Below are 15454 nucleotides of genomic sequence, written 5' to 3' on the forward strand. Positions count from 1 at the left end.
GCGGCAGCCGAGGAGAGCAGCACCGTGAGGAGCTCGGGGAGATGCCGACACAGCTGCTCACCAAGTGGAATAATCAGGAGCACTCCCAGCAAGAATGGTCCACTAACCTGCTTTAAATGGAACAGGAAGCAGTGGGAGGACAAGGAATCAACAAAAAAACCACCCCAGCATGCTCCCAGTGAGGTCAGAATTTCATGCTTTTGCTGTACTGCACATTCTGCCTCAGAGGAAAGCAGAGCTATGCTCAGGTTTAGCCTCTAAATCATCACAGATTCTTGCTAAAGGTATCTTAGGGTCAAAAAAGGATGCCTGTTTTGGCACACTTGCATTCAGGCCTTCCTGCTGTGCCACAAGGAGCTGGGAATGACATCCTGGGAGCAGCATCCACTCATTCCCCTTGTTCTGGTAACAGTGAGCAGAAGGCAACAAACAGCTAATGAAGGAAACACGCTCCAAAGAACACTCCAGAAAGCCAAGCAAGGCTCCTTGTACAGCTGGGAATGCAGCATCATTTGATACCTCTGCCAGTGATGTGCATGGGATTGAATTAACAGACTGAACACTAATTTAGTACAGATGTTGCTCAGGTGGAAGGATGGTGCAGGTTTCATCAGGGGATTGCCTTGTAAAAAGATGAGGAGCATCTGGAGGAATAACACTGGCATAAAGAAACTGTCATTACAAAGGAGACAGATGGATGAAAAAAACTTATCTTTGAACAGATTAAAGAAATCTATGTGTACAGCCAGGAACTGCCAGAAAAGACATGCTGCAGTCTGGAATAACTCTCATGAAATACAGGGAGCCACACCACCTTGGAATTGTGTGTGGGGACAGCTACAAACAACCTCCTCCTACCATACAGCCTTGACAGGTATTGCTCATCCCCCTCTACAAGGTTTTTTGTTAAAATCACAATCCATTTATTACCCAAAAATAGGGAAAAGCAGGTAGACATAGGTGTGATTCAGTGTAACACAAGGAGAAGGGTCACCATAATAAATAATAACACAGAATAAACTGCACAGTTTAAAGCCAAGATCCTCTTCCCAGCAGCACTTTGTCCACTAAAGTAGCACAAGCAACCATCCCTTGCAAAACTTTAAGAGTCATTCTGAAGTTAGCTTTGTTTACCTATCCACAAATAGAAAATGCCTAAACACAAACCCACAGAAAGCTGTTCATGATGGATGGCCAATCTATTACCTGCCTTGCCCGTTATTTACAACATGCCTTGGTTGGGTAGCACTTTTTTTGTTGTTTTAAAGAATTTCCAAAGTGCTTTCAGCATTCTACTAAGCAACAGGAAGCATTTCTGTCTATACACAAATTTTACTGACTGACATAGTAAGCAGCCTGCAGCAGAAATCTAAGAAATTCATTCACAAATGCCAGATCACACATCCAGCCAAGCAGAATAAGAACCAGGAACAGCCTCAGCTTTGCTGCACAAAACTCCCTTGTCTTCACAATCCAGTATATTATCCAAAGATTAGCTTACAATTCATGCAAGGTAAATCAAAGCCAGCTCTGGAGCTCTGCAGCGTGTCTGTGATCAACGAGATCAATTAGCAAATGGATTTTAGTTAGACCAGTCTAAAATGAGATTACATTAGGCTCATACTGGGAGGCTGGGTTTCAGTAGCACAGCCCTGTAGTCTCTGTGTTGAGCTCAAAACAACACACAAGTATCCATTGCAAAATCCATATTAAACTGGAAACATGCAGGCCAACAGCCAGCCCCTGACAACAGCTGCTCCATTCCCTCCCAAAATGCAAGGAACTTGCTCCAAATCCTGTGATAGGGACTGGAGCAGTGTTCTGGGCATGGTTTGTGTGCAGTCAAGTACTAAACCCAGCCTAAAGTTTCTATGAACAAAGGCAGAAGGGCTTAAAAAAAGAGAAGGATGCGAGCAACAGGGACAGAAAAATGAAAGGTGAAGGAATTAGTAGAACTGCTCTGCACTTAAGGGCAGGTCAGGCAGACAGATTTAAATAGGAGTGGTTCAAAACTGTTTGGATTATATTCTCTGTAGTACAGAGGAAAAGACCCAACCCCTCCAAAAATGAACAGAACATTGTTCTACTGATGGAAACAGTCTTATGTCATTGCTTTCCTTTTGAGGTTTTTAAAGCATCAGAGGAGGCAGAAGCACAGGTTAAAACTCTAACAGTGTTTAAAAGAGCATAAATATAATGTCATTTTATTCTTCACCTTGTCTTGCTTTGCCAAACAAACATCACAGCACATTACAGAGCACCACTGTAACACAAGCACTGAAAATAAAGCAAGCAAAATGCTGCATTATAACACTTTACAACTCAAGACCACCTTGAAATCCCAGATAACCCTGGCCAAGCCCAGGAAGTCAAATTCCAACATCAGACTACAAAGTTCCATCAGCACAGACACCATTTGCTCACACTGTCAATAATAAACTAATGGACAGAAGAGAGGAAGAAAAAAAGTCTTATAATTGTGCCAGTCCCCCATAAAAATATTGCTGGATCTTCAATAACATTAGTAAGTTGTCTTTAAAAGTAATTATTGTCAGTTTGGCCTACACAGAAAACTTCAGTTCCTCTTAGTCTTATGCTGTTGGGGAGAAAGGTTTGTGGGTAGATTTTATGGAATTTTGCTACTTTAAAATAATAAAGCAAGACTTTCCTCTTTGCCAATGTATGTTGAGTTTTCCAAAGATAACCCATAGATTTTGGATTCTAGGACCATAATCTTTAGAAACCTAGTTCTAGGACCTGTATGTAGAGAAAAGTGTGATTCTTTTAACAAAATCAGCACAATGAGTTGAGTGAGCTACTAAGTGTCAGGTTAAATTTAAAAATTACACCTGCCTGAGCATTGCTTCCACAAAGTTTTCAGCTTGGAATGTACCTCTGAAGAGTTTAAGGACAGACTGCCCCATCCCACACACTCTCTTTAACTATTACTTATTGCAGCTGTGGCTTTAAAATTCTAATCAAAAAACAGGTGGAGTTGAGTTGAATTTAAAAAAATCGCATTATATTAGCTATATCATACCTCATTTCCCAGTTCTAATCAACAAAAGGAAAGTAATTCATGGCCTAAGATTTAGAGTGACCAGCATTAGTGATGTTAGACAACTGACTACACCAGGAGCAGCACTTGTTCTCCTGCTCTATAAATATACAAGAAAAATATACAAGAGATATACAAGAAACCCAGAAAGCCATGTTCAGAAATTAGTAAAATTAACTCTGCAATAAAAGTGAAAATAATAAAGGTAAGGAGGCTATAATAATAAATAATAAAGGTAAGGATGTTATAAAGCAGTCAGAAATCCACATGAAGGGCAAGAAAGTAAGGAGTGAAGCAATACAGAGGCTTCAGTACTTTAAAGACAACAAAAGGAAGATACAGAAAGTAAAAGGCTCTATTAAGAAATTTTGCAGAGATCATCACTTAATTAAACAAACAATTTAAAATTCAGTGAGCTAAAAACCAATCACCTTACTAGAATAATCTAGAGCAGTCAGAAGGCAATAAACACATGCAAAGAAGAAGATATACTCATGTCCACATGGGAGAGGCAGCAGAGCATTCAGGGAGGACACAGAACAAAAGGATGAGACTCTTGCAGCTCAAATCACCAGTAACAAACCAGGAACCAGTGTCTCTCCAGCACAGCTATCTCCCAGAGTGGCAGGCTCTCACAGGAAAACAAAGCTCTATTCTCAGGCAATGAAGAGAGTACTTCCACCACTGAATGACCTTATAAGCAAGAGGAATCCAGCTGTTGCTGTCTCAAACTATACAAAGACATTTATTGTCCCAACAAAAGAGGACAAAGAGTTCTAGCAATCAAATAGAGCATGCAGGCTGTCAAAGGCCAGGCATTTGCCCATCAGGATATTAAGTTTACCAAATTAGGAGGACTAAGGACAGAAAAGTAGCAGGACTACGTGTCCAGCACGCAGTGCCAAGAAAAATTCAACTGTGGGTTACAATTTGCTTACCTTCTATAGAAGGGGCCTGGTCCACAGCTGCATATAGCATCTCTTTCAAAGCCTGCAAGGGAGGGGCAGAGAACAAGGAACACAGTTAGTATGAAAAGAGGAAAAAAAAATTACACTGTTTTGATATGCCTGTTTGAAAACAAAAGCAATTAAAGCCCTTTTATCCTGCAGACTGGCACAGAAAGCTGTGGTACGTGATGTCAAGGCTATCACACATATTTCTGTTCACAAGTGAAATAGGTTCATGTTTACTGACTGCTTTATCTCAAGCTTGTTATCTTAATAATCTATAAAATTTATTCCAACTGTACATTTCAACATCTTCCTTCAGAAAAATACTTCCCAGTTGGTAGGATGCTAAAGGCTTTATATTAAAAAAATGAAATAACAACAAAACCTGAAGTGTTGCGTGACACAGAGGAGTTTGTCAAGGCAAATGGAGGAGAAGCAGCCTCAGGGATCTCTCATCACTGTTGCAGAGGATCACAAAAATACACATACATGCTAAAAGCTGAAGGCAACATGATGAAGGAGATTAGGGAAGCAAGGGTGATGGCCTGCTCTAGAAGTGGGAACTGAAGGGCAACATTAACACCAGCCAGAATTAATTAAGTAATCAGGTTTCAGGTGCTGGAGGCACCATGAGCTGCCTTGCAGCTCCTTTCTGGAAGGCTCTTCCCAGGCAGTTGTTGGGGTGCTGGTATTACCCCAGGCACAGGTTAAAGGTTTGCTCACTCACATCCACATGAACTGAATTCTGATCAATGGCTGAAGGAATGAGGGGAGTTCAGGGGAGGGTCACAGTGAGGATCAGAGGGTGGGAGCCCCTCTGCTATGGAGACAGGCTGAGACAGCTGGGGGTGCTCAGCTGGAGAAGAGAAGGCTCCAGGGAGCCCTTAGAGCCCCTTTCTGTGCTTAAAGGGAGTTCAGGAGAACTGGGGAGGAACTTGGGACAATGGCCAGGAATGACAGAACAAGAGGGAATGGATTCAAACTCACAGAGGGCAGGCTGGAGTAAAATATAAGGGAAAAAAATCTTTACTGGGAGGCTGGTGAGGCCCTGGCACAGGTTGTTCAAAGAAGCTGTGGCTGCCCCATCCCTGGAAGTGTCCAAGGCCAGGCTGGACAGACTTGGAACAGCCTGGGATAGTGGAAAGTGTCCCTGCCCATGGCAGGGAGTGGGAACAAGATGATCCTAAATGTCCCTTCCAACCCAAAACATTCTGGGACTTCATGAATAACCCAAGCCATAGGTTTGGAACTAAAAGCCACAGGAAATGACTCATTCCTTCTGCACAGTGATTTGCATATACACACCTCACATCTTAATGCCCATACTGAACGTGAGTACCCTCCTCCACCACCACAAAACCTGACCTTATTCCCTCATTCTTGAGCCCACAGAAATCTAACATAAAGAACTAATTCAGGTCTTCTGAGTTCCTATCTATTCTGCCTGATTTTCAACATATCCCATACTTCCATAATCCTGAAAGAGCAGAAACAGAGGTGTGTGTCACAGTGCCCCAGGAGAAAACCTCCCAGGTTAAATGACACATCCCCCAAAACCCTGGAGGTAAAAACCATCAGCTCAGCAGCTGGGAGCTGAGTGCTGTTGTAACACACTGGGTAAATACAAGGTCTAAAGGACAAGTCTGTTTATCACAAGATACCCAAGGTGGCTGCCTGCACCAGCAGCTCTGGCATCTCTCAAAGGTCTGGCTCCTGAGTCAGAGGTCTCAGCAAAGGTCACTTGCATAATTGTTTTCCCAACTGAGCCACTGCTGGATGATCCTCATGCCAGCAGCACAGCTCTGCTCTGCTCTTGGTGCTTCTCTGAAATTCCTCAGGAGCACCGGCCACTTCAGTCCTTTCCCCCATGACTCACTGCTCAGCAGCACATGATCTGCCTCTGCACACCAAGTAGTCAAAAAATCTTCCTCCTTTTCCATCCCAGTCGTCATCCTCACCTACCTGTAACTTTTTCCATGAACCACAACCAACATGTGACACAGGATAAACAAACCAGAAGAGACGGCACATTGAAAGTCACTGTAGGAACAACTCATCTCCTAACCCACCCAGAGGTAAACCCAGTGTAATTCCTATCTCTGGTTTTATCAGTCATTTTTAAAGAACAACAAATTAAAAAGGACAAGATTGACAGTCCTGCACTAAACAATCCTGAAAGCTGAAGGTGTCAGTCGTCCCACAGACCCCTCCCCATGCAGACTGACATAGTACAATCTGGCAGCTGCAGGGCAGCAGATTCTGTTACTGCTTTCCTGACCTATATAAGTAAACCAATAACCTCAAAGTGAAAGGCTCAGTGCTCCTTCACACCTAAACTATTTAGTCCTCTAGATTACAGAATTTTAGAACTGATTGTTTACAAAAGTTATCCATCACTGTCAATGGGAAACACTTAAGAATTACTCTTTCTGCCCTCAAACTAAACAAAATGGGTTATTTCCCTGCTTTAGACTGTGCCAGTGCTACACCTTGCACCATCAGTCAACTGGTGGAAATACATATGAGAGAACAAAAAAAAAAAGGCAAAAAGAAAACGAAAATGCAACTATCAGACCTTAACAGTGAACAAAATCAAGGACAAAAACCTTAAAAAACTCAAAAAAAAAAAACAACAAACCCCACTGTTTTAAAGGAGTCTTTGAAACCACTTAAGCTCCTCTAAGCTCCTCTGCTAACAGCCCGAAGGACAAATAGTGAAATAGCACAACAGATTTGTGTCAGGAGGTGGCAAGCCTGGGTGTGAACTGCCTATCATGAAGCTGGGTTTGACGAGCAGAATTGGCCACCTCCCAAAAGCTGAAAGCCTGTTTCTGCAGGAGACACTCTGAATTCAAGCAGGCAACCTCAGCTCTCCTCTCCCCCCACCCACTTCCTGCTGCAGGTGGTGTCTGGGAGAAATGATGCCTAAAACTTAGCAACCTGTTTCTCTCCTGCAACAGCAGAAGGACTTAAAACCTGGGGGTTTAAGGACTTAAAAACCTTAAAAAAAAGGGAAGGGAGGTCACCGGCTCACACCTTTACCCACCTCTCCCATGAACTTTGCACCTGTAATAAGTGTTCTGCTCCTCCTCCCTCCCCAGCTGTTGAGATGTCAAAGGTATTATGTACTTTTTCTATAAAAATACCATCAGGCTCCTGCAGAGAAACAAATTCAGGCCAGATTAACTGCAACCAAAACAGCCATCTGGCAACTGTACAAGTGAGTTGTACAGTTCCATCAGCTGGATGTGCAGATCCACACTTACATTTAGAAGCCTGAGCAATGCTCTCCTCCTGAAAGCAATCCAGAGAGGGACATGAAAACAAAGGAATCCAGGAGGGTTTGTGGATAAACAGAGGATTCACAACCCCAATATTTCTCTGCATCAAAAATGAGCATTATATGCAGCAGAGCACACTCTCAGCCAAAAAAGGAAAAAAGCATCAGCTGAAATTCATGCAAGTTACCTGAATTTGTTCAGTACTGTGTGGAAATGAGAATTTCACAATTCTGACACAAAAAGTTGGGACTGTGTTTGTTTTCATGTTTTTCCTGTTTTCCATTTTTCCAGTTTTCTTATTTTTCCAACTTAAAAGTTTTGGGCCGCTCATTTCCAAAGGGTAAATGAGTGGCCCAAAACTTTTAAGGCAAAATGAACACTGAAGCAGTGCACATCACAGCTGTAGTTTAACAGCTAGGAAAATGTGATTCATTTTACAGAAGAAAATGCCCTGCCAGAGCCCCTCAAACAAGGTGAGCAAAGCCTCTCACTGCTGCTGCCAGGGTGAGGCACAGCCACATCATTGCATGCAATCTTTAGATGGAAATTTGGAATGGAAAGCCAAATCAGGTCCATCATGGTTTAAAGCTCCACATTATTGTTGGCTCAGTCATGGTAAATGTCTTTGGGAAAAGCTGAATGAAACAGAAGAGCATTCACTGCCATTTTCCCTCTTTTCTGTAAGCCAAGTGCTCCTTCTCAAAAAGCTTAGATGTACAGTAATGGTCACTGCAGAGCTTTTGCTGAAAGAAAATATAAATCTACGTCACACCTATCAAAATATATCTTACTTTTGCCTGTTTAAAGAAAATTAATAGTTTTTTCTCTCCCTAAAACTCTCACCCTGAATACCAGCCGTAAGCCCAGGCAACTTCCCTACTTCTACAAGCACACTTAGAATACTTAAACTGATTATTTTTGGAGGGAAAGAGCATGTGGATGGTAAGAAGTTTTGAGGACTGTCAATTGTTCAAGACCACCTGAAAGTGAAACTACATTTTCAGGTATTGAAAACACAACAATCCCATTCCTCTTTCTGAGGTTATCACCAACAGATTACACCTGCTCTGACAGGCAAAGCTTGCTCCAAATCCATTCAAAGGCTCTCACAGGTTACCTGGGTCCTGCCACACTCCAAGAATCTCCTGCTCTCCAGTGGAAATAACTACAAATAGCAGAGGAGAAAATTAAGATGAGGCTATCTTTATGATACAGAATGGCTTAGAGAAATCAATTTCTGCATCATCTTTCAGTCCTTTCATGGGGAACAGCTTCAAACTGAAAGAGAGCGGAGGTAGATCAGATAGTGGGCAAAAAATCTTCCCTGAGGGTGGGGAAGCCCTGGCACAGGGTGCCCAGAGAAGAAGCTGTGGCTGCCCCTGGATCCCTGGAAGTGTCCAAGGCCAGGCTGGATGGGGCTTGGAGCCACCTGGAGTAGTGGAAGCTGTGCCTGCCCATGGCAGGGGATGGGACAAGATGATCTTTAAGGTCCCTTCCAACCCAAACCACCCCAGAATTCTGTGATCTTGAAGGTGACATCCTGGAAACAGGAAGAATCTTTTCAGAGTTAAAAACCTACCCAAGAAGACCTCTCACTCTGAGAGGGCGTTTCCTGCGTTAATTAAAAAGATATAAACTGTCAGGTGAAGAAACAATATAACACTATTAAAATCCACAAATCATGTTTTAAAAGTTACTGTGACACCTTCTATAAGCAGCACTGCACACAAGTAACACAGGCAAAGTTTAACCTCGCATTTGCTGATCAGCAATGGGAATTTTTCTGGACAAAGGAGGGCTGGGTGCTTTTTGCCTCAGGTATAATCAACAAGTAAATGGAGGCAGTGCTGGGCTTTTATGCACTGCACCCACACGACCACCAGTTACTGAATAATAAATGCCAGGCTATTCCATCACTGTAATATGCATGAGCAGGAGGCTGACTCACATCCAGCCAGCTGCAACAAGGCAAACAAAGAGTTTGAAAGTTATTACTGAAAGGGAAGGTGAGGTTTGTGTTTTCCCGCACTCCACATTAAGCTGTCTATCCAAGGAGGAGATTACTTGTGATTAGAAAGAGTAACAACTTGAAGGAAGTTGTTTTGACTGAAATAGACATTTTAAACTGGGCTGGAGGAAGGGAGAATGACATCATGATAGTGCCCTAGTTAAAACAGCTGAAAATTAACCTCCCATAATGAAAACAGTGGCCGAGGAGCAGCAGAGCTCTTCACACATTAATCAAGGTGTCGTAGTTCACTGGGTCTCCTTCCCCTCTCTCCACAGCTGTTTGCTCAGCATGCAGACAGATCTTTCACCCTTTTATTTCCCCTTGCCTTCCCCTCCAACACACCTCCAAAAGCTGCTCTTAGGAAGATATCCAAGTTTTCTTTTCTCAGGAGCAGAAGACAACTCTCACAGGGATAACCCATTAGAGACACGATGCAGAACTAAGCTGGCCCTTTATTTTATCAAGACAATGGTTTTCCTCCTCCTCAAAGACTGATGGCATGATTTGGCCATCTAGCTCTCCACATCATTCAAGGAGATCACAATATTGTTGTAAAGCCAAACCCAACTGCAGTTTTTATTTAAACATCCGTTCCTCTGCAGTCAGGTAAAGGGAAACAAAGGAAGAGTGAAAAGGGTTAGATATAAACTTCTCAAGCTCAACATTATAACAAAGCAAGCTAAGATAAATGTGGTTTTCCTTGCAAATCCAGACAGATTAATATGGACAGTATAAATAAATTGCTATTATAGTCCTAGGGAGAAAATACAGGCCCTCAAACAATAACAAATGTTCCGTGGTTTTAACTGAGTCAATCAGTCAAGAAGTTTTGCTGATCACGGCTGTCCTATAATCAGCTTTCCGTTGTCTAGATTTAATTATTACTTGTGGAAAAGACATCGCTGGCACCTGCCACTTTTACTGCTGACACTGAAATAGGAAATGGTTTTACTACAAATTACCACCCCCCAGCTCCGTCCAGTTCCAACCAAGCCCAGAATCGGTGTGATAAATCTGAAACGAAGCAATCAGCATGACCTTTAGCAGGCTGGCGTGATAAAGCCCAAAAAAGCCGTGTTCTGCAGATAATTCACGATTAATGCAGCACAACTTGCTGCAAACAGTGCTCATAAACGCCCCGACTGGAGTGTGAAACCACGAGCTGCAGAGCCTTACTTAAAAATTGTCATAAAACCGGAGTTGATGGGGGTTTGCTGACTTATTTTGGGGAGCTCAGGGGAGCTGATGGGGGTTTGGAGCCCTGTTTGGAGGGGCTCGGGGGAGTTGACAGGGGTTTGGAGCCCTGTTTTGGGGGGCTTGGGGGAGCTGATGGGGATTTGGAGCCCTGTTTGGGGGGGCTCGGGGGAGCTGATGGGGATTTGGAGCCCTGTTTGGGGGGGGCTCGGGGGAGCTGATGGGGATTTGGAGCCCTGTTTGGAGGGCTTGGGGGAATTGACAGGGGTTTGGAGCCCTGTTTTGGAGGAGCCCCGAGCGGTGCCGGTGGCCCCGGCAGGGCAGGGAGGGCGCCGGGAGCTGCCCAGCGCGGCGGGATCGCCCTTGGGAGGCCGGGAGCTCTCAAAGTCACCGCTCCTCCGGGAACCGGCGCTGGTGCCGAGCCCCCGCCGCGGCTGGGGGTGCGCGGTGCCGAGCGTGTGCCCCGACCTCCGTCCGCCGGCAAGAGGTTACGGGCGGTAATTAATGCACTAATTAGCGAGCCGGACAGCCAGGGGTGCCCCTCAGCGCCGCAGCCTCCCCGCCGCGGCGGACGCGCACACGCTGCCTCTCCATCAGCACCGCCCCGCGGCACGGCGGGCACCGTGAGGCGCGGGGGGCCGGGGCCGGTGCCCGCAGCGCTGCCCGGGGCCGTACCTCATACTGGATGTACTGCTTCCGCCACTCGGGGGTGATGTGCGCCGCGAGGTGCTCGGCGAACTTCATCCTGCCGCCGCCGCTGCCGGCGGGCCGGGGCCGCGCTCGCTCCGCGCCCGCAGAGCCGCCTCGGCGGCGCCTGGCTGCGAACGGGCGTCGGTAGTGGGGGGCGGGGGGGGTCCGCCGCCACCGCACATGGGCCCCCGCCCGCCCGCCCCGCCACTCCTCAGCCCGCCTCGGGCCTCCTCAGCGCCGCCCCGCCGCTGCCGCCGCCTCCTCGGCCGTCGCCGCCGCCATGTTCGCCACCGCCTCCCGCCGTCACCGCCCGCAGCCAACCGGCACCGGCACCGCGCGGCCCCGGCACCGCCGCCCGCCCACCGCCGCGGGGCGGGGCCTGAACCCGGCACCGCCCCGGGACCGCCCGCCCGCCCTCGGCACCGCCGCACGGCCGGCCCGGGGCGGGGGCACCGCCCGGGACCGCCCGGGACCGCCCCGGCACCGCCCCGGGACCGCCCCGCGGGGAGGCGCCGTTCCCGCGCCCGCCGCCGGGGGGCGCCGCGGCTCGCGCGGGTCTGGGGTCGGGTTTGGGGCGCGGGAGCGGCACCCGCGACCCCCGGGATGGGCGGGAGAGCCCCGGGAATGCGGAACTGCCTGGGGAGGGACGGGGATGGAAATGGGGAACGGGAATGGGAATGGGGATGGGAATGGGAACGGGAATGGGGATGGGAACGGGAATAGGAATGGGAACATGGGATGGGGATGGGGATAGGGATGGGGATGGGGATGGGGATGGGGATGGGGATGGGGATGGGGATGGGGATGGGATGGGGATGAGAACGGAGATGGGAATGGGGATGGGGATGGGGATGGGGATGGGGATGGGAACGAGGATGGGGATGGGAACGAGGATGGGGATGGGGATGGGGATGGGGATGGGAACGGGGATGGGGATGGGAACGGGGATGGGGATGGGAACGGGGATGGGGATGGGGATGGGAACGGGGATGGGAATGGGGATGGGGATGGGAAGGAAATGATAATGGGGATGGGGATGGGGTGGGAATGGGAATGGCGGTGAGATGGGAATGGGATGGGGATGAGATGGGGTGGGATGGGATTGGGAAAGGAGTAGGATGGGATGAAATTGGGCTATCATAGAATGTGGAAGGGATGTGATGGAAAGGGAATGGGGTGGAGATGAAGTGAAATGGGAAGGGGGTAGGAAGGGGAGAAATGTAGCAGGGAGAGTGGTGCGCATGGGGGAAAAGAAGTGGCAGGATGGGGAGGGATCAAGGAGAGGAAAGACAGAGAACAGGGGTGAAGATAGGGGAAAGAGTAGGAGAAAGTGCAGGATTGAGGGAGGAGGGAAGCTGGGCTGACAGGCCACAAAAGACCAGCAGAAAAGGGAAAGAAAGATAAGAGGGGAAAAGAAGGAGGGAGAAGGGGGACCGGGAAAACTTTCCAAAAGCTGCATGACCTCCACCACCTTTGCCTTTGTGCTGCCCATCAATTCCGGGCTGGGCCAGGGGGAGCAGGGACTCCAGGGCAGCTTTGGAGCAAACCCACCTGCACAGGGCCGTGTCTGCCCCAGACAGACACCCCTGGGGTTGGGAATTTGGTACCCACTGGATCATGGCCCGAGGGACCAAACCGGAGCCGCTCCGAACGGGGCTGCAACCCTTGGTTATCCCAAGGATTCTCAGTGGCCCAAACCCTGCCCCTCTCCAGTTCCTCCGTTTTGGGATTTGGGATCAATTTTGGTTTCCTTGAAGCCTCCCAACCTTTGGTGTGACAGTTTTTAGCTTTTTCCACGCGACCACAAGGTCCGTCCCCTGCTGCAGCTGCTGGAGCATCCTTCCCCCTGCCGCCGGCCGAGCTCGTTTGCTGCGGAGATTTACGGGGCTCCTGTCGCAGGATCCCCGGGAATCCGTGATTTGCGAGGGCTGAGATTCGCCTGGCGCTCACTGATAGCATCTCTTAATTATGTTTGCAGCCAAGCCTTTAACGAGCAGAGCTTTGGTGCCCTTGCTGCGACACTTCACAGCAAGCCTGCCCGGCGCTGGCCCCGGCGCGGTGCCACTGCTTGACTTTACATTTCTCAGGTCACTGGCTTTTCAATGCCTCACCTTGGCATTGTTATCGGCTTCTCAATGCCTCACCTTGGCATTGTTATCGCCGTGCCCGATAACATCGCCCCGGGGCTGAGCTGCTCCAGCCGAGAGGAGCTGGGATGTTACAGCCCCAAGCCTTTGGATGCCGGCGGGCTCCCGGAGATAACTTGCAGCAGGGGGGCAGAAAAGGGGATTAAGAGATAAATATTCTCTTTGTTATTTGCGGGAGGCATTGCCTGGAATACGTGCTGGGGTGTATAATAAATTAATGTTTTCTGATACGACAGCTGGCAAATGTTGTAATGGAAAATAGCCAGTGATCCCCCCCCCACCCACTTCTCTTTATTTATTTTATATCAATAAATGCTATTTTTTTGTCATTAAACGAAGACAGATGGTAACAGGGGAGGCAGAGAAGAGGCTGGGTTCTTTGCTCACCATTGCCCCGTAGACACAGCTCCATTCAAATATCTGATTGGCAAATCCCTGCCTCCCGTTATCAGACACCCCTTGGGACCACACTGAGCATCCTCGTGTTTCACTGCTCTGCTGGGACCTGGGGCTTTCCAACTCCTCTAAAGGTTTCAAAACTCTCAGTTCAGCATATCCAGGCTTGGGGGAGAAATACAGGAAGGGACAGAGGGCAGGGAGAAGCCTTAAATTAAAGAGAAAAGGCCTCCACTATTCCCTGCCTCTACTGCCTTCTGCCTACAGCTGGGTGGAGGGCAGGCAGGGGGAATCCAGGCAGCACTGAGGAGGGATGCTCATCCCAAAAAATCCTAGTCTTGGGTCTGGATCTCCTCTCCACAACTCAAGTTTGGATCCCAGTCTCTTTACCTTAGGTCTGGATCTACTCCCCATACCTCCCTTGCACAAGGCTGCCACATTTTCCTCATCTCTCTCTCTCTTTTTTTTTTCCAGGAAAGAGTTTGCATTGTGATTTCCCCCGTGCTGTTGTAGTTAGGGAAAAAAAAAATCATAGAAGCAATGTTATTTGCATTTTGAAACCAAGCAAGGAGAAGCTGGAGTGGGCTTTCCGCCAGTGCAGTCTGGCACTTGCTTTGTTGGGAGCATATAGAATAATTTATAAATAGCATGGTGGGATTTTTTTAAAATATATAATTATACTTTTAAAGCTTCTGCATCGCTGGGGAAAAGGAGTCTTCAAAAAAGGCTTTAGAAAAAAAGAGTCTTGCCGAGGGAAAATTTGCTTTACTGGCATTGATAAAATCACAAAGAGGAGGGTTTTCCATCGCAGGAGACAATGCAGGAAACCCATGGACCTCCTCCCACCTTCTCCCCAGGCAAAAGAATTTTAAGAAAGCCTGGATATTTAGGGGATCAGTTTGGCATGGGAGGAAAAGCTTTAGGAACACGACCTTCCCTGGCCCTATGAGCAGAGCAGGATTTGCTGAGCCTGGACCATGGGGTCAGGGGGATTGGTGTGATTTACAAAATTCCCTTGTCGTACAACATCAGCAGGAAGATAAACTCAACTCTCCACTAAAAACAGAAGAAATTGTGCCAAATCCCAGTGTTTTGGGAGCAGCAGCACGTCCCAGCCTTGGTGGGGAGGCATCAGCAGGGGCAAAGGCAGCCCTTTGCATCCTTCACTGCCCTGCCCATGTGGTGATTCCCACTCCAGAGGCACGACCCAGAGGCTTCACTGCCACTGCCTGGCAAGGAAGACAGGGAATAAATAAATAAAGAAGTAAAAGCAAGCTGGGAGCCTGCTTGATGTGGAACAGCAAGGGAATTGAGTAAATCACACCGAGAGAGGCTGCCCTGACTTCCAGAATCAACAGAGCATCAGCCCTGGGCTGGACACCCCCAGCCCCGAGCCCTCCCATCATCAGCTCCATCGATGGCGGTCTTGAGGAACAGGGTCAATATATCAGATTTCCCTGTGCAAAAATGCACAAATCCCCCGGCAGCCTGAGCTGGAGCTATTGATTTTTCTCACATTTCCTCTCCCTGCTGGCAGAGCATGAGGGTGTGATGATGAGCACCAGGAGCTGGGGGTGCCAGACCCTGGGGAAGAGGCAGCGCACAAGGTCACACTGGGAGCAGCCCAATCCATTGGGACAGGTCAGGGTGTTCATACAGTCAGCTGAGCTGCCTGCAGGACGTTCTTTAAAGCCAGGAGGAACATAATAATGCAGTGGATTGATGTG

At 47.9% G+C, this 15454-nt stretch overlaps 1 protein-coding gene across 2 annotated transcripts in view; it reads right to left on the reverse strand.

Moving 5' to 3' along the window:
• The window catches only part of XPR1 (xenotropic and polytropic retrovirus receptor 1), a 116200-nt gene extending 104650 nt beyond the window's left edge, over nt 1–11550 (reverse strand). For both annotated transcript variants that reach the window (XR_011680518.1, XM_071435845.1), the window contains exons 1-2: nt 11170–11550; nt 3997–4048 (exon numbers count right to left, since the gene is read on the reverse strand). Coding sequence is in view for 1 of the 2 variants with exons in the window: in XM_071435845.1 (XP_071291946.1) it covers nt 3997–4048; nt 11170–11238 (121 nt within the window). In the remaining variant the exon portion in view is untranslated. The remainder of the gene's footprint in view (nt 1–3996; nt 4049–11169) is intronic.
• Nucleotides 11551–15454: the final 3904 nt, after the last annotated feature.

The sequence above is a fragment of the Agelaius tricolor genome, unplaced genomic scaffold (genome assembly GCF_023055355.1).
Source record: "Agelaius tricolor isolate 1412-34295 unplaced genomic scaffold, bAgeTri1.0.p SCAF_11, whole genome shotgun sequence".
NCBI classification, from domain to species: domain Eukaryota; kingdom Metazoa; phylum Chordata; class Aves; order Passeriformes; family Icteridae; genus Agelaius; species Agelaius tricolor.